General features: G+C 40.9%; 1 protein-coding gene across 3 annotated transcripts in view; it reads left to right on the top strand.

The window, feature by feature from the left end:
- The window catches only part of LOC104587468 (kinesin-like protein KIN-7K, chloroplastic), a 79,426-nt gene that overhangs the window by 4,923 nt on the left and 48,884 nt on the right, over positions 1-25,619 (top strand). For all 3 annotated transcript variants that reach the window (XM_010245093.3, XM_010245096.3, XM_010245095.3), the window contains exons 6-7: positions 1,037-1,102; positions 1,201-1,254. In XM_010245093.3, the coding sequence (XP_010243395.1) occupies positions 1,037-1,102; positions 1,201-1,254 (120 nt within the window). The remainder of the gene's footprint in view (positions 1-1,036; positions 1,103-1,200; positions 1,255-25,619) is intronic.

Below are 25,619 nucleotides of genomic sequence, written 5' to 3'. Positions count from 1 at the left end.
AAGTATCAGAAATTTACAGTATCACCCATGTACAGTGAGATCCTGTGCATTGGGACTAACAACAGCCTATACAATGTATTTCAACCTGCGAATGGCTTATCTTTATCAAAAAACAGCAACCTGTTAATCCCTCCAATAATCAACTTCACCACTGAAGCCTTGTTCTCAAAATATGTGCATTTCTTTCCCTCCAAATGCGCCAAAAGACAGCAAATGGAAACATTCCCCAAACAATCTTCCCTTGCCTGCTTAGTTCCCCAAGCACCCAGCTTCTAAGAAACAGTTCAATCAACTCCAGGAAGCATCCTTTCAGCTGAAGACCACCTGCCCAGATCTGAGAGGAAACTGGACAGTGTAATAGTAAGTGGTTCATAGAAAATTCCATATAGTTGTGGTTATGGTTGAGTTAAAGTTGAGTTGATCGTCTTCTAAAGATCTCCTAAGTTGACAGAAAGTAAAATCTCTAGTCAATGACTCAAACCTCAATAATAGTCAATTCACAAAATATTTGTGAGGATCAGTCAGTGTTGTGAACAAAGTACTAACTGGCAATGTCTTTACATATATGATCTATCCAATCAGATCCACTAAATGGTCCCCGGACATGTTTTCCACATCTCTTTTCTCTATCCTAGGCCCTGCATCATAATGCCTTTTAGTGCTAATTCTAACAAAGAAGACTTCATGGTGGATGTTTGGACCAGCCCTTAAGTGTTGTTTAGGGGAGGCAATACAATATTTAGGGACCAATCTGTTGTGAATACAATATGAGGGAGGCAACACCTTGTGCCTCCTCTTAGGGTGTTTGTACCTTTTCTATTTCTATTTAATAAAATTTACGGTCATTCATCAAAAAAAGGGCGCCGGTGCTGGATCTGAGACTGTGTTTATCACATTTTTATATTAGTGACGAAATTTGTTTCTTTTTACATTGAGACTTTATAATAGCCAAGCATATGGTTTTGATTTGTTCATTACCAACATATTTTTATATGTTTTCTCCTACACATTTTTAATATTAACACACAAATGACAGGGTGATCAAAGGTCTCCTGGAATCATACCATTGGCTGTGAAGGATGCATTTAGTATCATTCAAGAGGTATCATAAATTGGGTACTAATTCAAATTCTATATTGTTGGTACAACCATCTGGTATATTAAAAATTCTGGTTAATCTGACACTCATCTATTTCCTAGACTCCAAATAGGGAATTTCTTCTTCGTGTCTCATATTTGGAGATTTACAATGAGGTAAGCTATTTTCCTTTTAATCAATTTATTTTCTTAGCACTATGATTTACATGATTGTGAATAATCATTTGGGGATTTCTTCTTTATAGTTGTTTTTTTTTGATCAATTGTAGTAATGTAGTTTCTTGTTTTGGTAATAAATAAAAAGAAAATTCTGATAGAAACATCAAGTTTTGAGTTAACATTGAATATAATAGCTCCAAAAACAAAAGAAAACAAGAAACATGTAGAAACTATTCAAACTCTAAGAATCAGACAATCAAACATAATGGAGAAAACATCTGAAAATATTGTTCTTGTCTTCAAAAAAATTCTAGTTCTCTCCTTCCCAGTACCACAGCAAAAGGAAAACAGAACAACACTCTAGCAAATCTTTGCCTTTCTTTTTACTCTACTGATAGATGGCCATAGCACAAAAATCTCATGAGGTTCTTCCAGACTGAGAAATGAATTTCTGAACAATGAGAAGAAGAATTCCCAAATAATATCTATGCTGCAATGAATAAGGATAGTCATCATGGAACATCTAAGATTCAAATGCTGATCCAAATAATAATAAAAAAAAAGCTTAGCTTCAAATGATCAATTGTAAGAATTCTCTGTGGAGAGAGCAACCATGCAAATATTTCCCCCCTTGGAGTGATGGGATCCCTCAAATCACCTTAACCTGAGAATAGATAAGCTGATTTTTGATAATCCATCATAAGAGGATTTGACTGAAAACCTACTTACACACTTTTTCCATCTTGCATCTGATGTAGAAGGAGATATATTTGTAGCCTCCAATTTACTAAACTGCAACATGCATTTCTCAAATTTGCTGTCCAATAATGGTCTTCTAAATGATGGGCACCTATCATATATTAATTTCTAATACCATAGAGAGATATAATTCTTTTTCCAAGTTGCCAGCCTTTTTCCAAAATTGGAGTCCAAAAACAACTTTCCTTTGGGTTAGCAATTAGCACCTAGAGGAAGGCCTAGGTAGGACATAAGCCAGGAAAACCTAGGACAATCTAAGCACTCTTCCACAGATTCAATAGCTCTATCATCCATGTTAATATCCACCACACAACTCTTGTCCAGGTTTATCTTCAAATTGGATATACTCTCAAAGTGTTTTATCAAACTTTTTAGGTTCCTCACCTTTCTCAAATCACCCACTTCACAAAAAATTATAATGGCATCAACAAACTAGAGATAGGTTACCAGAACTCTATTCCTACCTATCCTCCAACCCTTTATTACCTCTTCCTTATCAGCCTTTGTGATTAATCTGCTAAAAATATCAGCTACAAGGGTGAACAGAGGGTGATAGAGGGTCACCTTGCCTTGGGCCTCTACAAATTGGAAAGAAGTCCTTAACCACACCATTGATCAACATTGCAAACTGACAAGAACTAACACAACCCTTCACTCAATTGCACCACCTTTCTCCAAAACCACAATTCCTCAGTATCTCTGTAATTTTTCTTGGATGGAGAGAAGCGAGAAAGAAGAGAAGAGAGAGGAGAGGAGAAGAGAAGGGAGAGAGAGATTCGATTGGGAATCAAAAAACTGTAGCTGGCCAGTGCCCAACTTATCATTTATATTAACTTAATATAAAGAATAAGAGAAAAATACAATTATGCCCCTGGCCACTCCCTACTAACAAACAAATAAGAAGAAAATAAAAGACACTGGCTGACAACATGCTACCAACAACTGTAAAATAACAAAATAAACAACTCTCACAACACTCCCCTTCAAGTTGGGCTGAATATGTCTATCATGCCCAGCTTGTCACATAACTCATTGTGCCGAGAGTATGAAAGTCCTTTTGTGAGGATATCAGCAAGTTGTTCCTTGGAGTTGACATAAGGGATACAAATTTCACATTTTTCCTATTTTTCCCTTATGAAGTGTTTGTCCACTTCAATGTGCTTGGTCCTCTCATGTAGGACATGATTGCTGACGATGTTTATGGCTGCCTTGTTGTCACAGTAAAGAGAAATAGGATTATGAACAACAACTCCAAGCTCCCCTAGAAGGTTCTTTAGCCAAAGAACTTCAGCCACCCCATGTGCCATAGCTCTATATTCCGCTTCGTCACTTGACCTTTCTACCACACTTTGCTTCTTGCTTTTCTAGGTTACTAGATTTCCTCCCACAAATGTGCAATACTCACTTGTGGACTACTAGACTTTCTATCATCCACAACACCTGCCCAATCAGCATCTGCAAAGACTTCCACCTTTAGGTAATTATGTTTACTGAATAGTAGACCTGTACCAGATACTTTTTTAAGTATCTAAGTATCTCTCTCTGTTGCCTCCATGTGTGGTTTCTTAGGAGAGTGCATGAATTGGCTCAGGACTCCAACTGAAGGCAATGTCTGGACGGGTCATGGACAAATAAATCAACTTTCCCACTAACCTTTGGAACTGCTTCACATCTTTCAGAGGTTCACCGTCACAGTCACCCAATTTATGATCAACATCCATAGGAGTATCTGCTGGCCTTGCGCCTAACTTGCCTGTGTCTTGTAACAGATCAAGGGTGTATTTCCCTTGAGAAATGAAGATGCCCTTTTTTGAGCGGACAACTTCAATTCCAAGAAAATACTTTAGAGGACCTAGATCTTTTACTTCAAATTTAGATGCAAGGAATTGTTTTAACTTGTGTATTTCTGAACTCCAATTTCCTGTAATGATGATATCATCACATACACTATAAATACAACAACTTGTTCTCGACATCTCTTCACAAAGAGTGTGATCAAACTGACATTGCTTGAACCCTACTTGCTGAACTTCCATATGAAACTTTCTCAGCTTGCACACCTATTTTCACTTCCCTTGGCACAGAACCCAGGGGGTTTAACCATGTACACCTCCTCCTCTTGGTCACCATTTAAAAAGGCATTCTTTCTGTCCAGTTGATGCAATTCCCAGTCAAGATTAGCAGCTAATGATAGAAGAACTCGAATTGAGTTCATCTTAGCTACTGGAGCAAATGTCTCATCATAGTCAACCCTATACACTTGAGTGTACTCCTTGGCTATTAATCTTGCTTTGTACCTTTCAACTGTCCCGTCTGCTCTGTGTTTAACTGTAAGCACCCACTTACACCCCACGGGGTCTTTCCCCCTTGGAAGATTCACCAATTCCCAAATTTGATTTTTATGGAGGGCATTAATCTTCTCCTTCATAGCATCTGTCCATTCAGGGTATTTTAGGCCTCTGCAACATTTCTGGGTACAAGGATGCAATCAACTGTAGATAGGAAGGCTCGGTATGAGGGGGAAATGTGATTATAGGATAAATACTGGGTAATGAGGTGTTTGGTTGTGCATGGCCGGACTCCCTTTCTTTGAGCAATAGGAATGTCAAGGTCATCCACAATAGGTGCAAGGGTATCAATAGGTGCAACAGGGATTGGACTTGCCTCCTGTGAGTCTGACGGTGTCGGTTGCTCAATGTTTGGTAGCTCCACATCTCTGTCACATTGCTGATCTCTACGGCGTGTACGTTGGAAGACACGAAAGGGGGCAAGGTTCGGAATAGAAGGAAGAGAGACTTGGTGGACCTGAGCTTGCTTCTCCTCTTCCACACTACTCTCCTCCTGAGGAGAAGCGGGGAAGAACGGTTCAGACTCAAAAAAGACAATCCATAGAGACAAAAGAGTTATGACTAACGGGTTCAAAGCACCAGTACCCTTTTTGAGAGGAGAGATACCTCAGAAAGATACAAGGAATGGATCGAGGGTCTAACTTACCATGAGACGGAGACAAATCATGGACAAAGGCACGCCAACCAAATACTCTCATGGGAATGGAAAATAAAGGAGATTGAGGGAACAACAACTGATGAGGGGCCATGTAGTTCAGCACTCTAGAGGACATGCAGTTGATGACATAAGCAACTGCAAGTATAGCATCCAACCAAAACCTTTTTGGAACATTCATGTGTAACATCATCCCTCAACCTACCTCAAGGAGGTGTCTGTTCTTTCTTTCTGCAACACCATTTTGTTGTGGTGTTCTTGCGCAAGAGCTCCTATGAATAGATCCATGGGAGGCAAAGAACTCATTGAGCTCACCATGAAAGTATTTCTTTGCATTATCTGATTGAAAGATCTGTATTTCAACATGGAACTGCATAAACATCATCCTCTGGAAGTCTTTCACAATCTTTGGAACATCATCTCTGCTACGCATGGGAAATACCCATGTATAGCGGGAGAAGTCATTGATCAACGTGATAAAGTACTTATATCCTCCCTCAGAGATTATAGTAGTAGGCCCCCATACATTAGAATACACAATATGAAAAGGAAAATTGGATCTTTTATTATTTGAATGAAAAGTTGTTCTACATTGTTTGCTCAATTGACACGTTTGACACTAGAAATCTGACACTGAACATGACTTAAATAAAACCGGAAACAAAGACTTTACTATTTCAAATGAAACATAATCTAACCGACTATGCCACAGAAAAATTTGACTCTTATTTGACTGAATATATGATTCCGAGGACGACACCGAGAGACCATCTTTGTTGTCGAGAATGTAGAGACCATCCACTAGAATGTCGCGAATGTCGAGAATGAGCCAGGAAAAAAGGTTACACTACAATTTAAAGAGTTTGTAATACTACTGATTGAAAGCAAATTTATAGGAAGTTGAGGGACATGTACACAATTCAGGTTAAGACCATGGGGAAGGGATATTGATCCTTGGCTTGCAATGGAGGAGAATGATCCATTTGCAAGCCTCACTTTATCCCTTCCTGACAAAAGGTTATAAGTCTGAAACAAGTTTGGCTTACCAGTCATGTGGTTGGAGGCCCCTGAGTCGATGATTCAAGTGGAGTCAGTGGTAGTGGTGACATGGAATGCAGAGGCCACATTACCTGATGTAGACGCAAATGAAGTAGGAGTACCAGTAACTGAACTATCCATCTGTCGCAAAGCCCTACCATATGACTCCAAGTGATCTCTGAAGGAATTCATGATATCTTCCTTGTGGTCAGAACCAGTCAAGTGGTCCCGTGTAGTACCAGCAAACTGAGTATCCTGGGTTGCCACATGTGCTACATTATGTGTTGTATTCGGCTTCTTTTGACCTTGCACTTTACCTTGTTCTTGGTTCTTCACTACCCACTTGGGCTTCCCGTGAATCTCCCAACATGTGTCACGAGCATGTCTCGAGCGCCAACAGTGGGTACAAAAGAACTTATCTTTATCATCAGCCTTCTTGGGAGTCACTTTTCTTGCCCATATTGTTGTTACCCATTGCAACCAATGCTACCTGTTGCTCCCCCTCGGTTGTAACCATCAGACTCCGCCTACTTTCCTCAGATTGAACAAGAGCATACACCTCTTGAACCGACGACAACTCTTTACTTCCTAAGATCTGAACTCTCAAGGGTTCGTAAGTAGGGTTGAGTCCCAACAAGAATGCAAAAACATGCTGCTGAGAAACTAGCTTCTTGTAGGCCTTAGCATCATCATCATGTTTCCATTCTATAGCCTGATAGTAATCCATTTCCTTCCACACTGAAGTAAGGGCTGAATAATAGGCGGACAAATTATGGTTCCCTTGTTTACAGGTTGAGGATTCAGCTTGCAACTGGTAAATCTTGGCATAATGCCTTTGCTCAGAATAGGTGGTTTTGGCCTGTTCCCAAATCTCACTAGTGGTGTCTGCCTACATAAAGTTCTTCTTCACATCGGGTTCCATGGCTGCAAGGAGCCAAGACATCACCATATTGTTCTTGGTCCCACCTATCATGTTCAGCTGTTTCATACCTGGGCTCTTTCACTCTTACAATGTAACCAGCTTTTCCCCTTGCTGTTTCATAAAGTTTCACACTTTTAGCCCTCTCCAGGTAGTTAGGCCATTTAGAGGGGTAATTGGCGTGGGAAACATCAAGTTTTCACCACCCATACCAGCTGTGCTACGGGTTGGTGTAACCCCAGATGATGCTGGATCATAGTTTGCCATTGAGGGAGAAGGTCTATACTACAAAAAACAGAATCACAAGTGTACCAGACCTGATCCTACACAATCAGAATGCTAAACCCCCAATAATTCTACTTCTGGAATGAGAAAAAAACACTGCTGAAACCAGTCCAGCAATTAGTCTAATTCCACTACAGCAACCAGTAATCAGTTCAGTAATGGTTTGGCCATTAGAACATTAGAAATACAGCCCAGTAATTAGTTCAGTTCAGGTTCAGGTCATTAGAACAGCCCAGAAATCAGTCACAGTTCAACTACATCACATACTCCTGTCTGTAATAAAAAAAACCATACTCCTGTCTAACACCTGTACGAAGGTGTAAATCCAAAACCCAAGGCCTTCACTGCATTGGCCACAGAGAAAAAAAAAAGGAATACATATCCCTGTCCAGCACCTGTTCGAAGGTGCAAACCCAGAAACTAATTTTCACTGCATCGAACAAGGAGAAGAAAGGTGTTTACAGCATCACCCTTCTTCTACTAGGGCTTCCTTGGTGTTACGACCAAGGGGGACCCCAAAGAAAGCAGCAACAAGTGGCCTGATCAGTCCAATTAGGTTTCTTTGTCCTCCACACGTCCAAGAGATCAAGAGAGAAAGAAAAGAGATTCTTTATCGCTTAGAACCTTGCTCTGATACCATGTAATTTTTCCTGGATAGAGAGAAACGAGAGAGAAGAGAAGAGAGAGGAGAGGAGAAGAGAAGGGAGAGAGAGAGATTCGATTGGGAAAAACTGTAGCTGGCTGGTGCCCAACTTATCATTTGTATTAACTTAATACAAAGACTAAGAGAAAAATACAATTATACCCCTGACCACTCCCTACTAACAAACAAATAAGAAGAAAATAAAAGACACTGGCTGACAGCATGCTACCAACAACTGTAAAATAACAAAATAAACAACTCTCACAACAATCTCTAACAAGAAATTCTAGTCCACTAAATCATAAGCCTTTTCTTAGTCCAACTTACAAACAAAGCCCAGTTGGCCAAACCTTCTCATTTCCTTTACATATTCATTGGCTAATAAAATCTGATCAGTTATTTATCTCCCTTGCACAAAGACTCCTTGGGCCTGACTAATAAGGGAGGGCAGGACTTCTCTTGTCCTCAAAGACAACACCTTAGCTGATATTTTGCAGATACTACTCACCAAACTAATATGCCTAAAATCTTTAGGGTGTTCCGCATCTACCTTCTTATTAATGTTATGAGCGTGGCATTGACTCCAGGGCTGACTGTGTGCTTATATGCAAACTCCTTAAACACCTGATATAAATCTTTTTTTTTTTTTTTTGATCGGCAAAGGATTAATTATATTAATAGATGAAAAGGTTACAATAGTTTGAGTGACCATTCACCCAAGAAGACAAGATACAATAATAGCCCGATAACAAAATTACAATAGAGCCCAAAATAGCTGTTGCCTATATACTCCTTGCTTGGCTAAAGTGTTGGCCATCCCATTAGCTATCCTGTTGATCCAAGTAAAAGAAGCATTCAAGTCCCCTTTTAGGCTTTCTAACTCCCTTAAGGCATGTCTATAGATCCAAGGCACATTACATCTAGAAGTGATCCAAGAAATAATCACTTTTGAGTCTCCTTCAATTTCCAGGTTTCTAAAATTTTAGAAACACCTTAAATAAATCTTCTTTTACCACATTCCAACAATCCTGATAAAAATCCATGGTAAAGCCATTTGTACCCAGAGCCTTAGATCTATCCATTGATAAGATTGTCTATCTAATCTCTTCTTCCTCAAAATTCCTTTCAAGCTAGTTTAAATTTTCCTCAGTCAATCTTGGTTAATCTACTCCTTCCATCCTTAACCTGTTGTTCAAGGGTCTTTTGAGAATTGACTTAAAATGGTCCACAAATAATTGGGCCATCTCATCTTGATTTGTGATTTCTTCTCCATCTAGTTCTAACTTAGCAACTTGGTTTTTTCTCCTCCTCCCATTGGCCAAGGCATGGAAATATTTTGTATTCCCATCCCCTTCCTTAATCCATTTATGTCTTGACTTTTGCCTCCAGGAAATTTCCTCTCTAAAAAGGACTTCTTCCAATTCCTTGAGTTCTCTTCTCATCTCTTTCTCTGTCTTGCTAAGACATAGTCCTTTGAGATTCCTTAACATCTAATTCCTTAATCTGGGACAAGGAAGATTTTTGTTCCTCTATCCTCCCCAAGGGGTCTTCATTCCACTTTTTTATTTTTGATCTAAGCCTCTTCAAATTTTTATGAAGTCTAACTCCTTGCCACTTCACCCCCCTTAGCGCTTCATTCCACCACTCCTCAACCTTATGCACAAAATCCAAATGAGTTAACCACATATTCTCAAATCTAAAGGTTCATGGTTAGGGGTGTCAATGGTATTCAAAAATTCGAGTTCGAATTAGAGATTTGACATAATTAAATTGAATTCGGGTAATTCGAATATCATAATTGGTCGAATTCAGTTATCCTATTCATATTGTTTAACTAATTAAATTGAATTCAAATATGACCTGATTCAATTCGATAAAATATCCATCCAAATTCGACCGATTATTTAAATTTTTTTTGATGAAATGAGTGAATTTATTAATAGATTAAGAGCATAAAAGATACACAGAGAAAGTTCCCAAGTTAAGGCACAAGATGCAGCCTTAGATTAAAGCAAAGAATTACAGTTTAGCCCAAAACATTTGATTCCTATGCACGCCTTGGTTAGCTAGTGAATCTGCTAACCCATTTTCTGATCTTCTTTCCCATTGGAATTGGACTGACATGCTTGTAGTTAGCCATTTGAATCTTTGTAAAGCTTCTTTATAGGACCAGGCTGTTGTTTCTGGTTTTTTAACCACTGGATCACCAACTTGGAATCACCTTCAATTAACAACTGTTCACAATTCAGTTCCTTAGCAAATTCAGCTCCTTGTAACACTGCTTGAATTTCTGCATTGACTGAGTCCCTTACTCCTATAGGGCCAGAATATAAAGCAATAATTAGCCCCTCTGTATTTGTAAACACTCCCCCAACACCAGAAGGACCCGGATTTCCTAAACTGCTGCCATCAAAGTTGAGCTTAATGATACCCTCTTGAGGAGGTTTCCATTCTGTTGACAGTTTAGGTCTCATACTAGAACGTTTGGCAATTGCTTCCCAATTTCTCCATAAATCATCAAAGGAGAATGGAGAAAATAGTTCCAAGGCCTTACCCAATTAATGGCTCTATTAATCCTGGCATTTCTTTCTTCCCAAACAGTCCAAACCAGTGCAGCCCTAGCACACCTGCACAAGACTACCTCTTTTCTTAGGCCACCTGAAGGTTGTAGGCTCAAATAGATTGCTAACTTGTGTTGTCATTGTCCACCTGCATCCAAAGAGACTGAAAAGCTTTTCCTAGAGACCTACAATAAAGGGACAGGATCTTAGTAAATGGTAGCAACTTTCTCTGCTTGCTTTGAAGAGGACACACTAGTTGGGGGAAATACTGAGACAAGGTCTTCTTCTTTGTATGTTGTCCAAAGTGTTTAGTTTTTCAAGTGAGGCCTCCCAACAAAGGGATCCTACTTTAGGGGGAACAGGTTTAGACCAGACCTCTTTACAAGGGAAAGGCTGAGAGCTAGGGACAGAGCATAAGGAAGAGAAAAAGGAGGTGCAAGAGAATGTGCCCGAAGGATTAGGGGACCAAATACGAGCATCCAATTTAGAAGGGTCCAGACAGATAGGATCAAGCAAACAAAGTAACTATGCTGTATGGTCAAGCTCAGGATCTCTTAAATCTCTCCTGAAACCCAAATACCAACTGAAACCAGATGACAAAGAGAACGAGACAAATCTTTGAACTGTTTCATTTTTAAAGTGAGAGAGGGAATACAAAGGTGGAAAAAGGTCCTTGAGTGTTGAATTTCCAATCCATAAGTCCTCCCAAAAAAGAACCCTATCCTCAATGCATACATCAAATCTGATTAAGTTTAAGAATTGTGGAAGGACGCCATAGATTGCCTTCCAAGGAGAGTTCAATGTAGCCCTCTGAGAAATGACAACATCCCAACCATTGCCTTCTGCTCATGAATACTCTCTACAACTTTGTACCAATTGCCAAAGTCTTTCCTCCTCCAAAGCCATTTACCCATAAGGGTTGAGTTTTTTCTTCCCTATGTTACCTAATCCCAGATCCCCTTGCTCCTTTTTTTTGCATACTTATTCCCTTCTTACCAAATGATCCTTCCTTCCCTCTCCAGGCTCCCACAAAAAGTCCTTCATCAGTTTCTCTACTTTCATTACCTCCCTTTGCGGCATCCTAAATACAAAAAGGATGTAAATTGGGAGATTCACTAAGGTGGGTTGAATTAAAGTAATTCGACCCTCTAGGGTCACTTAATTTCTCATCCAGGCTGCCAGCTTCTTAGCACACCTTTCCACCATGAGATTCCAAAAGCTTCCCTCCCTAGGATTGGCTTCTAATGGTAACCCTAGGAATCTCAAAGGTCAACTAGATGTCAGACAACCTAACACCTCAGCTACCTCACCCAATTTCTCCTCTAAATTCAGCCCCATTACACAACTCTTTTGGAAATTGATTTTTAGCTTTGGCACAACCTCAAACAGCTTTATCACCCCTTTTAAATTCCTTGCTATCCGAGGGTCTTCAGTCTCACAAAAGAGGATAGTGTCGTCTGAGTAGAAATCTGCTGAATTAAAAAATATGAAAGAAAGTAGTTTCTTGAAGAGAGAAGGAAGAGAGAAGGAGAAGAAGACAAGAAGAGAAGTTGAAAGAAAAGAGAGCAATTAATCTGGCCGCCCCCTTCACTTATTATTTATACTAAAATAATAGAACAATACAAAGACAACTATGCCCTTATAGGGCGGCAAAACATAAAACAACATATATAACACTCAAATTTGGACTCACATAACTACTGTGGTTCTCACCTCCTATCTAACAACTAACATAAACATCTACTTAGAAAAACATCATAAAACTAATTAATCTTCAACACTCCCCCTCAAGTTGGGAGTAAATGTCACACATTCCCAACTTGCGTAGATCATGTTCAAGCTTGTTCCTTGCCACCCCTTTAGTGAGAACATCAGCCAACTGCAACTCTGAAGAGACATAAGGCAAACAAACTTCTCCGGTTGTTACCCTTTCTCTTATAAAGTGTCTATCAACTTCAATGTGTTTTGTCCTATCATGCTGAATTGGATTGTGGGCAATATTGATTGCAGCCTGATTGTCATAGTATAACATCATAGGTTCTTCTGCTTTCACCCCAATCTCACTCAAAAGAGATCTAACCCAAAGAAGTTCTGAGACACCATGAGCCATGGATCTATACTCAGCCTCTGCACTTGACCTTGCCACAACCGCTTGCTTCTTACTCTTCCAGGAGATCAAGTTTCCACCTACAAAGGTGCACACTCCTGATGTAGACCTCCTGTCATCTAAGCATCCTGCCCAGTTTGCATCTGTATAGGATTCTAGCTTCAGATTCTCATGATTTGAGAAAAGAATACCTTTGCCAGGGTGTATTTTCAGATATGCAAGTATTCTCTCAATAGCTTCCCAGTGCTGAACCCGAGGTGCATGCATGTACTAACTCACAACACTGACAGCATAAGAAATATCTGGTCGTGTTATACACAGATACAACAGTCGACCCACCATTTTTTGATATCTCCCCACATCCTTTACTAATTCACCATCCACACCATTAATTCTGTGATTTGATCAATAGGAGTGTCTGCTGGTTTGGTCCCCAGCTTCCCAGTCTCTTGCAGTAGGTTAAGTACATACTTTCTCTGTGAAATGAAGATCCCATGCTTGGATCTTGCAACTTCAATCCTATAAAGAGACTGGGCCGAATGAGCCCTAACAGCTTCTTATGTGATATCCTTCTTTATCTTTTATTTTATGTTGATGGGCCTCACTTGATGGGCCTGTTATTTGTTCTTATTTTATTTCCTTTATGTAACTGCGAAGCTGGCCGCCCACTTAAGGGTATACTTGTCATCATCAATTTGTTTTAGAATTTAATAAAATTAGGGTTAGAGGAGGAAGAAGACTAATTCGACTTCTTCTTCTCTTACCTCTTCTCTTCTACATACACATCTCTTGCACTTCCATTCAGATCTGATTTGTACTGTTAATCACTGATCTTAAACCTAATATTAGAGGACTGATTCTCAACTTGGTATCAGAGCGGGTTCAGTTCCTCTTTTTCTTCTTTTTCTTTTGTTCCTGTACACTCTAAAATCAAGGGAGTGTATGGAGAGATAGGTTCTCTATAGTATAGAGAATCACTTGCCTGGTTGGTAGAAGGGTTTGGAGAGTTTAGATCTGGCCAGTTGTTGCCAAGAAGTGATGTTGTCTTGCTGCTGCCCGAAACCCTAGCCGACTAGAGATTTTCGAGTTATCAGGAAAAGTGAAGCTTGGGTGTGGCGCTCTGTGCTTGGAAGGTGTCTTGTGACTGCTAAAGGAGGGCGGTTCAGGTTTGGAAGAGTTTGGGTTACTCTGGTAGGTGCGGCTGTGTCTTCTCTCTCCCGCCCATCTGCTGGACGGAACAAAACCCTAGTTTTTCAAGCACCCAAGTTTTGGTTTGATTTCAAGTAAGTTCACATAGTCAAAATTTTCTGTTTTTTGATTTCTGTTTGATTAATGGAGGCATATGGAAGTGAGTTCAAGCAGGTGCCAGCTTCTGGACCTGCTCCAATAGATTCTGTTTTGACGGGTGTTACCACAATTAAGCTAGATGGGACAAACTATCTTGCTTGGGCACAATCTATAAAAATCTATGTTTGTAGTAGAGGAAAACTTGGGTATCTCACAGGCAGCAAGGTGAAACCCGAAGAGGCAGACCCTGAGTTTGAAAGATGGATGCAAGAGAACTATACCGTTATAGGATGGTTAGTCAACTCTATGCAACCTCATATAAGCCAACACTATCTCTGGATGTCTTCGGCTAAGGAGATATGGGACAGTGCAACTGAGACCTATTCACAGAAACTGAATGTAGCCAAAGCATACAAATTGAAAAGTGATGTGAAGAACCTGAGACAGGGGGAGAAGAGTGTGGCATCTATTACTCCATACTAAAGTCCCTATGGCAGGAAATTGATGTTATGGAAACAATGGTATGGGAGAGTAAAAAGGATGCTGAAATGTATAGAAAGCTAGTGGAGAGAAATAGGGTGTTTGCGTTTCTCATTGGACTCAACCCTGAGTTTGATATTATCAGACAGAACATTTTGGCCAGGGAGGAGGTTACTCTTTCACAGGCATATGCTATGATCAGTAGTGAGGAGAGTAGGCGGCAGGTGCAGTTGCAGTTGCAGAGTCCATCTACAAAACATTTTGCACATGCGGGAATGAAACCGAAGGGCCCTACTGAGAAAAGAGAGCAGTTGTGTGAATATTGCAAGAAACCATGTCATACAAAGGACACCTGCTGGAAGCTTCATCCTGAACTTCTTCCAGATAGGTTTAAGAACAATAAAAACCCTAAGAAGGGCAATCAGGTGGGAAAATCCAAGACTGCTAATGCTGCTACAGTGCCTGAGGGGGGAAGTAAGGAAAGTGAAGAAAAATCAACTATTGAGCAATTGGCTGCAATGAAACTGGATTTTGAGAAGTATGGGGGGCTCCTAAATCACCTGGAAGCTACGGTGTCTTCAACTCACCCTTCCAACAGTACATCATCTTCATCGGCTTTTGCTCACTCAGGTACATATGCCTCAGCAAATCATGTTTCAACTTCAGGTAATTATAAACTCCCTTGGATTATAGATTCCGGTGCATCAGACCATATGACCAGCCTATCTAACCTTTTTTGTTCATACCATCTCCTCTCTGGGAAAGAGAAAATATCCCTGGCCGATGGGTCACTTGCCCCCATCTCTGGTAAAGGAGATATAAAGACCTCTGACACCCTGTTCTTATCTTCTGTTCTCCATGTTCCTAAGTTTAACACAAACCTTTTATCTATTAGTAGCTTAACAAAGTCCATGAACTGCAACATAACCTTCTTTCCAACTTATTGTGTTTTTTAGGACCTGCAGTCTCAGAGGACGATTGGGAGTGGCCATGAGGCGAATAGAATATACCTGCTGGACATACCAGATCAAGCCTTGGGATCACCTCATGGAGTTGCTTTAGAGTCAGTGGTGTCAGAGTCTGTTAACAAAATTCTGTTATGTCATTTTCGGTTTGGTCATTTGTCTTTTTCTGCTTTAAGTCATTTGTTCCCAGATATGTTTAAAGGAGTGTCTTTATCTAGTCTTCATTGTGAGTCATGTGAGCTAGCAAAGCATTGTAGACATTCTTATTCAATCAATAATAAAAGATCCTTTTCTCCTTTCCATATTGTTCATTTTGATGTGTGGGGGCCATATCATGCCAACCATGAGGGGCTACCGGTACTTTATCCTTTTTATTGATGATTATTCTCGTTATACTTGGGTTTATCTCATGAAATCCCGGGATGAAGTACCAATCATTGTGAAAAATTTTCATGAACTCATCCTCACCCAGTTTAATACCCGTATCAAAATATTCCGCTCTGACAATGCTAAGGAGTATTTTGAGAAAACCCTCTCCACCTACCTTGAAACTTTTGGGGTTATTCATCAAAGCTCTTGTTCCTACACTCCACAACAAAACGGGGTGGCAGAGAGAAAGAACGGACATGTGGTTGAGGTTGCTAGATCCCTTTTGTTTGCATCCCATGTTCCTGTGAGGTTTTGGGGAGATGCTGTTCATATTGCTACCTACCTAATCAACCGTATGCCCTCCAGGGTCCTTGGCTTTAAAACCCCCTTTAGTCTTCTCTTCCCGGATGAGGATCTCTTTTCTCTCCCTCTCCGTGTATTTGGGAGTACTTGTTATGTGCATATTCATAGTCACCAAAGGCATAAGTTTGAACCTAAAGTTCATAAGTGCGTGTTTCTGGGATATGCCTCTACTCAAAAGGGTTATTGTTGTTTTGATCTAGTTCGTGGCACCCGCTTTGTATCTCGAGATGTCACCTTTGCAGAGTTGACTCCTTTCTTTAGTGTTCCTACTGAGGGGGAGAAATCTGATGAACCCTTTGCTATGTTTCCAGCTATTCCTCTTCCCATCCCTTGTGAGTCTGATCATGGGTGGCCCACCTCTTCCACTGGACCCCCCCCCCCCCCCCCCCCCTGATCCTCCTCTTGCTTCTGCTCCTACGCTCCAAAGGTGTTACCAAAGGCGGAGATACAGACATATGCAGGTTGTTTCCACTCCTTCAGAAGAGCATCTGGCCACTCCCACGGTTCCTGAGGAAACAGGTCAGCCCCCTATCGACCCACCTTCGACCGTCCCCGACCTTGACCTTCCTATTGCTCTTCACAAGGGCAAGCGGAAGTGTACAACCCATTGCATCTCCAAACATTTATCTTACAGCCTTCTCTCTCCTTCCTACTATTCCTTTCTTGCTTCTGTCTCTTCCCATGTGATACCCAGGTCTGTACCGGAAGCATTGTCTCAACCTGAATGGAAGGATGCTATGATGACTGAACTTGAAGCATTACATAAGAACCATACCTGGGATGTTGTGGACTTGCCGGAAGGGAAGGAACCAGTGGGGTGTAAATGGGTGTTTATCATTAAATATCACTTTGATGGCTCGGTTGAGAGGTATAAGGCTAGGTTGGTTGCCAAGGGTTACACCCAAATGTATGGCATTGACTATCTTGAGACTTTTGCTCCTGTGGCTAAGATGACTTCAGTTAGGGTCTTGCTTTCTCTAGCAGCTACCTATGACTGGCCCCTTCACCAGTTTGATGTTTAAAATGCTTTCTTGAATGGAGATTTGCATGAAGAGGTTAATATGTCTCTACCTCCAGGAGTGTATGGGAAAGAGATGAAAGGCAAGGTGTGTAAACTACACAAATCCCTTTATGGTCTCAAACAATCTCCTTGGGCTTGGTTTGAGAGATTTCGGGCTGCTCTTGTCTCCTTTGGCTACATTCAAACACAATCTGATCATACACTCTTCTTGAAGAGAAATGACTCTTTGGTGACCTTCTTGATTGTTTATGTTGATGATATTGTGGTCACGGGTAATGACATTGAAGAGGCCAGTAAGCTAAAAGCATTTTTCCACTTTGAATTTGAAATTAAAGATTTGGGAGATTTTCGGTATTTCTTGGGCATTGAAGTTGCTCGATCTAAGGATGGTATATTCATATCTCAGCGCAAGTATGTCCTTGATCTTCTTGCTGACACTGGTAAACTTGGAGCTAAACCCATCACCACTCCCATTGATCCTAATCATAAGCTTTCTGCCACAGATGGTGCACCGTTGTCTGATAAGGGAGTGTTTCAGAGACTGCTTGGGAAGTTGTTATACCTTTGTATGACTCGGCCAGGTATTTCCTATGCAGTGAGTGTTCTCAATCAGTTTATGCATTCTTCCAGAGCAACTCATCTAGTTGCTGCAGAAAGGGTTCTGTGCTACTTGAAAGTTACTCCAGGGAAAGGTATTCTATTTGCTAAGCATGGTGACATGAAGCTGGAAGCCTTTACTGATGCAGACTGGGCAGGATGTATTGATGACAGAAGGTCCACCTCTGGTTATTGTGCTCTGGTTGCTGGGAATATTGTGTCTTGGAGGAGTAAGAAACAATCAGTAGTTGCTAGGTCCTCGGCTGAAGCAGAATACAGGGCAATGGCTCATGGTGTGTCAGAATTACTATGGCTACGATCCCTTCTAGAGGAATTGGGGGTGGACTACGAGCAACCAATGATACTCTATTGTGACAACCAAGCTGCTATCAACATTGCACATAATCCAGTTCAGCATGACAGAACTAAGCACATTGTGGTTGATAGGCATTTCATAAGGGAAAGAGTCTCTTCAGGAGAAGTTTGTTTACCATTCATCACATTAGAAGAGCAACTGGCTGATGTCTTGACCAAGGGAGTTCCCAAGGGGAAATTGACACACTATATAAGCAAGCTGGGCATGATTGACATCTATGCTCAGCTTGAGAGGGAGTGTAAAGAGACTGGGCCGAATGGGCCCTAACAGCTTCTTATGTGATATCCTTCTTTATCTTTTATTTTTTGTTGATGGGCCTCACTTGATGGGCCTGTTATTTGTTCTTATTTTATTTCCTTTATGTAACTGTCAAGCTGGCCGCCCACTTAAGGGTATACTTGTCATCATCAATTTGTTTTAGAATTTAATAAAATTAGGGTTAGAGGAGGAGGAAGACTAATTCGACTTCTTCTTCTCTTACCTCTTCTCTTCTACATACACAGCTCTTGCACTTCCATTCAGATCTGATTTGTACTGTTAATCACTGATCTTAAACCTAATATTAGAGGACTGATTCTCAACTAATCCCTAAGAAGTATTTGAGCTCACCAAGATCTTTGATCTCAAATTCTTGCTGCAATGATTTTTTGAAATCATCAATCTCCTCCAGATCATTTTCTGTCACCACTATATCATCCACATACACAATCAGAATTGACACCAAAGCATTTCTCCTCTTCACAAAGAGGGTGTGATCAGACTGTGTCTGTGTGTATCCAAAACGGACGAGTGCCCCTCTAAACCTGTCAAACCAAACCCTAGGTGACTGTTTCAGTCCATACAGAGATTTTCTGAGTCTGCACACCTTTCCTTTACCGACATTTTCATATCACCATTGAGGAAAGCATTTTTGACATCAAGCTTGAACAAGGGCCATGAATAGGTGGCTGTTAGAGATAAAAGAATACGAACTAAACTCATCTTAGCTACTGGTGCAAATGTTTCCAGATAATCAACACCATAGGTCTGAGTATACCCCTTTGCTACCAACCTTGCCTTTACCTCTCTATCTTGCCATCGGCCTTATACTTCACTGTGAATACCCATCGACATCCAACTCTCTCCTTGTCTGGGGGAAGATCAACTATTTCCCAAGTTTGATTTTTGACCAAAGCATCCATCTCATCTTGCATGGCTGTTTTCCACTCAGGTTTGGAGAGAGCCTCAGTAACATTCCTGGGTATAGACACAGAATCCAGGGAAGAAAGAAAAGCACGGTAGGAGGGTGATAAGGCACTGTAGGAAAGATGGTGTGAAATGCAGTGGGCTGTACACTTTCTTTTCCCCTTACGAAGTGCAATGGGAAGATCAAGGTCAGTGGGATCAGCTGCAATAGTGGTGGTAGGGATAGAAACATTATCATCAGAAAACATAACAGGCTCAAGAGGAATACCTGGAACTGTATCTGCCGAATCTGGAGTTTCAGAAGGACTGACAGAGAGTGGTGTGGGTCGAGGATGTGTGGAGTCAACCATCATCTGCCGGCGCTGATATTGCTGTGAGGTTGCTTGTAGTGGCTCAGGTAATGAAACTAGAGGTGTAGGTGGTGGCTGAACTGATGGTGCAAGTGGTGGCTGAACCGATGGTGTAGGTGCTGGCTGAACCGATGGAGGCACCACAGAAACAGGAAGAGGAATAGATTGTGAGTTCTCCCCAAAACTCTCCCCCTGAGGAGAACCACTTGAGAAGAAGAATGTGGATTCAAAAAAGGTAACATCCATAGTTACAAATCTGCTCATCGACACTGGGTCATAACAACAATACCCCTTTTGGTTCTGAGCATACCCAAGAAAAACACATTTCTTGGCCTTAGGATCAAATTTCTTGCGATGAGGGCCAAGAATGTGAACAAAAGAAACACAGCCAAAAACCCTCAGAGGTATATGAAATCTCTCTCCATCTGGAAAAAGGAGGCAAAATGGCACCTTAAACCCCAAAGTCCGTGAAGGAACACGGTTAATCACATGTACGGCTGTAAGAACTGCATAGGGACTGAAGCGCGCACCATAAGACTCCTTGCCACCTCCACAATGTGTCTGTTTTTCCTCTCAGCAACTCCATTATGTTGCGGTGGATATGCACAACTGCTCTGATGAACTACACCATGTTCTAAGAGATACGTGGTTAGATCCTTCTCAAAGTACTCTCTGGCATTATCTGCTCTAAAAACCTTAGTTCTCACTCCAAATTGTGTGAGAACCATCTGGTGGAATTGTCGTACTAAGTTAGGAACCTCATCACGTGATTTCATCAAATATAGCCAAGAATATTGTGTATAATCATCCACAAACAAGAGAAAGTAACAGAATCCTCCCATGGAAGGGATTTGATATGGCCCCCATACATCAGTGTGAACAATATTAAAAGCAAAAGTACTTCTTTTATTACTTGGTTTAAAAGACTGTCTACAATGCTTTCCTAACTGACAACTCTCACACTCCAAAGTAGATAATTGAGCAGACTCAAACAACTTTGGGAAAAGACATTTCAAAGAATTAAAAGAAAGATGTCCCAAGCGATTGTACCAAAGCATAATCTGGTTTACTGACTCTGACCAACTACTACTGCTACTACTAACATGATGGCCCTGATGTCTCGGAATCTCATCCAGAAGGTAGATTCCATTCACCTCACGACCACTCCCAATCATCTTCTTTTACTCTAGATCCTGCAAAACACAATTACCAGGAAGAAAGGTCACAGAACAATTCAAATTTTTTGTCAAAGAACTAACAGACAGTAGGTTGGTATGAAGTCTAGGGACATGTAAAACAGAGGACAAAGTTATATCATTGGTCACTCTAACTGTCCCCTTCCCAGCAATGGGCATATGTGAACCATCTGCTGTAGAGACTCTGTCTCTACCAGAGCACAACTGATAGGAACTGAAAATGGTAGGGGCATTAGTCATATGCTCAGATGCTCCTGAGTCTATAATCCAGAGAGGTCCCTCCTTACCTGAAGTGGATGCAAGATTCGCAGTTGCATATGGACTACCTGTATGTGCAAAGGAAGTGGTGTAGTTGGCTCCTGCATTCTGCTGTCCATCTGGAATGCTAGGGCTGGGTGAATCTTTCTTACTCATAAGCTGTCCAAACCTCTCCAATTCTGTTCTCACTGCTGCTACTGCAATGGATTCCCAATCAGTTTGGGAGAGAGGGGCTGAAGAGTCTCCTGTAGTGGCTATATTTGCATTTCCCTTCTTGTTTCTTATCCGAGCAGGCATAAGATTTGGATGAAGCTTCCAACAAGTGTCCCTGGTATGCTTAGGCTTCTTGCAATAATCACACACCAAGTCTTTCTTATCTTCCCTTCTAGTCTCACTACTCCCCCTGTCTCCATTCGGCTTAGGTTTTGTTGTACCAACCATAGCCGACTGGTCAATCCCAGGCTGTCTCAGCATTACATTCCTCCTACTCTCCTCTCTAGAGACAAAAGCATAGGCCTGAGAGAGTGTCACACCCTCCCTAGAAAGAATATGCTGCCTAGCAATGTCAAATTCAGGGTTCAGCCTTGCCAAGAACTCAAAAACCCTATTCCTCTCTACCAGTTTGTGATAAGTTGCTGCATCATTTACACTTTCCCATACCACAGTTTCTAAGTGATCTATTTCCTACCATAGGGTTTTCAGCATGGAGAAATACACCGCAAGAGGTTTTTCTCCCTGTTTCATACTTATAACCTGATTTCTTAACTGATAGGCTCTGGTTTCATTTTGCTTCTGAGAGTAGGTTTCAGTCACTCCATCACAAATCTCCTTAGCAGTATTAGCCCATAGGAATTTTTTTGCAATATGAGGTAACATAGAATTACACAGCCAAGACATTATCATGTAATTCTCTTGCACCCATCAGGAAGAGTCTGTATCAGGTTTCTTCTACTCCCTAGTGAGATACCCTAATTTTCCACAGGCACCAATAGCCATCTTAGCTGATTGTGCCCACTCCAAATAATTTGTGCCATTAAGTTTTACTATAGTAATGATCCCAGACCCAAAAATATCACTACTACCACCCAGTCTCACAGTACCGGTAGATTTCATCTTGGTATTCCAACTCTCCATTTTACTTCAAATAGTTCAACAGTAAGAAAAAAATAGATTGGAGACCTTCAAAAAATAATTTAATACCACACGCACAGAAACCAACCCTTCCGGAAGAAGAAAACCCTAGCTGGAGGGAAATCTCTCTCCTCCCCACGCCTCCCAATAGAGAGAAAAGTGAATCGATCACTCCGGGAGGCCTAGAAACTTTCAGAAACCAAACCGCCCTCTTTAGAAAATCAAAAGAAAACTAACAATACCTGGGCGCCCAAGATCAGATAAAAAACAAAGAGTCCAACTTTTCTGGAACTCTTCCCCGTACTCCAGTTCTTCCTGATTTTGATGCCGAACAGTAGATCACCTTCCTGATGTCTAGATCCCACCAAGAACTCCAAGAACTGGGCAATCTATAGCAGATCGATCAGCCCTTTACTTCTTCATGCAATCGGCTGATCTAGGGCTGCATGAGAATGCTTTAAGAAACCCTAGCCGATGCTCTGATACCAAGTAGAAATCTGCTGAATTAAAAAATATGAAAGAAAGTAGTTTCTTGAAGAGAGAAGGAAGAGAGAAGGAGAAGAAGAGAAGAAGAGAAGTTGAAAGAAAAGAGAGCAATTAATCTGGCCGTGGCCGCCCACCTTCACTTATTATTTATACTAAAATAATAGAACAATACAAAGACGGCTATGCCCTTATAGTGCGACAAAACATAAAACAACATATATAACACTCAAAAAACATAATAAAATTTGGACTCACATAACTAATGTGGTCCCCACCTCCTATCTAACAACTAACATAAACATCTACTTAGAAAAACATCATAAAACTAATTAATCTTCAAAAGTCTGCAAACTGTAGGTGTGTAACAATAGCGCCCTCTCTTCCAACGACCAATTATTTGATTCTTATATATAATATATAAACTATTTAAACATTTTATATAATTTATATATATAACATTTGAATTATATAAATAATTTATATATTTATATACATATATAAATAAAATATTTATTAATTACCTAAAATAATTAATCGGTCAAATTTGAATCAACTCAGATATTCAAATATTTAATTAAGTTCAAATTCAAACATTGATTTTCAATACTTGTCGAATATTGAATCGAATTCAGATATTGCTTGATTCGATTTGAATTTGATCCGTTTACACCCCTAGTCATGGTCCATTCCCTAGTAGTTCCTAGCCTAAAGAAATAGGGCAATGATATGGAGTGACTCTAGGTAAAGCCCTAGCCACCAATTCGTCGGTAGATTTCTCCCACCCTACATTGAAGAGGAGCCTATCCAGTTTCGAACAAAGAGGCTTTTCTTGAAATTTGGACCAAGAGTAATGGGCTTGCAATAGAGGAATCTGAAGGGATGAGAGATCCATCCTATGGACGCCCAAAGATTGCGGAATAAGGGACGAATTTCAAAAATTTATCTCTCCCTTTCAGCTGGGAATCGTATTCCCTATTTAGAAAATCATATTTTCAAGGATCAATCTTGAACCATAAACTGAACCAGATCTGAACCAAAAGGAGTGGGAGAGGATTATACCTGATACGGAGAAATACTATCTCCCAATGGAGGTGTTCACGCCCAAGGAAGGATCTAAAATCTGCTCCCACTGAAGATGGCACAGTGAAGGATGGAGCAGAATCAACAATGTTCTTCAAAAGAACTTGACCCTTCGCAAGAATCAACTGGACGGCTTGTGAGTACAGCTCCAACCAATCTTTTCCCAAAAGATTGATATCAAGATCAAATCTTGATTGCTCCCAAGAACTGGAGATCGAACTGAAGGAATGGCAATGGCAGGAAGGTGGCGGCAGGAGAGAATTCGCAGTATGCAGGAAATCTCTCAATCTCTCTTTCTTCAAAGAGAAGAATGCTATTGATCTTGTTGTGTGTCCTTCAAGGCTGCCGCCCCCTTCCCCCTTTATAATCTTAAAGGGATCAGCTCCTAATCAGATTAGGAGTTGCTAATCCAAATCATATTTGGGTTAGAAGTCCCTTAGTGATAAGGGATAATCCTTATCTTATCTGCAGATCAGATCAGCTGTCTCCTAATCTAATTAGGAGGTTTCCAGATCTAAATCTTATTTAGATCTTGGACTTTCTGAGTGGATAGGGTCTAAGCCCAATCCTTTTAGCTGACCCACTTCAGAATTCGCCCCCTTTAGATGACTGATCAAATCAGCCCAGTTCGAAATGGGCTTAAGGCCCATTTAAGGTTATGTACTCAAAAACCTTCCAAATTGCTGCCCAGTTGGGCTTCCTTGTATGGCGTGGGACCCAAGCATTGATCTACACATCAACCACATGGGTTCAGCCCAGCCTTTGTTACAAGGCCTGGCCGAATGCACTGCTGAAGACAGTGTACCCCCTGAAACCCATCAAATGGGCTCTATGGGCCCAACACTTACACTAAGTGGTCCCTGGGCCAAGCCACCTTGTAACACCCAGGGACTGTGGGCAGATGCAAGATTAGCCCATCAGGTGTTATCCTCAATGGTCTTACACTTAACCTCTCAGCCCATAATGATTATACACTGCCCGACAAGAGAGGACCTCTCCCTCGGCTACAAGGAACAGTGTTGCACTCTCCACTTATATGGATCCCGGGAATTAAAACCTTCTTGCAAACATTTTAGAAACCATATATATACTTTTATATCTTATATAAAATATATTTTGCAAAACAAATCTCAACGGTTGAAATCGGCTGCCGGCAGTCTTGGTTTCCATCAGTGAGAGTGCATCCCCGATCATTACCTTTGTCCGACAAAGGGGCTGATCCTGTCACTATGATCACCCACTCAGATGAATTCTCGGATTGTCCCAACATACCCAGGTTTTGACCCCCGCTAAGGATCTCACTGATTGGTACATCAAAGATAGCCCAATCCGACACCTAGTGCAGTATCATAATCGAGTCTAGGGGTCGGGTGTAACTTTCCAGTTTTGCCCATCAATCTCCAAGGTCCAGGGCAATACTGGAAATCTGGTCCAGTTCAAAGATTCAATTAATCCTACACTGTATGTGCCTAGGGTCTCACCCTGGCAGCTGAGATAGGCCACCCCAACCGACTTGGTGGCACCACAGTGTCAGCCTTGTCAGGATAGGTCTCCCCAGACCGACCCACTGGCTGTGAACATTCTAAACTAACACGAGTCTCATTAAGTGTCCAGTTTAAGGGTATTACACAGAAACATACCAAGGGAACATGAATCAAATATGTATCTTTATTCATTTACAATAAACTCATAAAGTACATCATTCTGATTGAAGCTAAGGGCATACAAAACTGTCTAACAGAATCTCCTTTAACTCAAAAAGATTTAACAAATTCATTAAATTTCCTCTTGCTAGTTCTAACAAGGCAATGAGAGTTGTTGGATTCATTGTAGAATCTAATGACATTAAAATCTCCCCTCAAACACCAGGGACCATCCCATAATCCTTGTATTCCATACAACT

Source organism: Nelumbo nucifera, chromosome 2 (assembly GCF_055504915.1).
Source record: "Nelumbo nucifera cultivar China Antique chromosome 2, China Antique-T2T, whole genome shotgun sequence".
Classification (NCBI taxonomy): Eukaryota; Viridiplantae; Streptophyta; class Magnoliopsida; order Proteales; family Nelumbonaceae; genus Nelumbo; species Nelumbo nucifera.
Note: the sequence above shows the minus strand (reverse complement) of the source record. Positions and strands in the feature narration are given on the sequence as shown.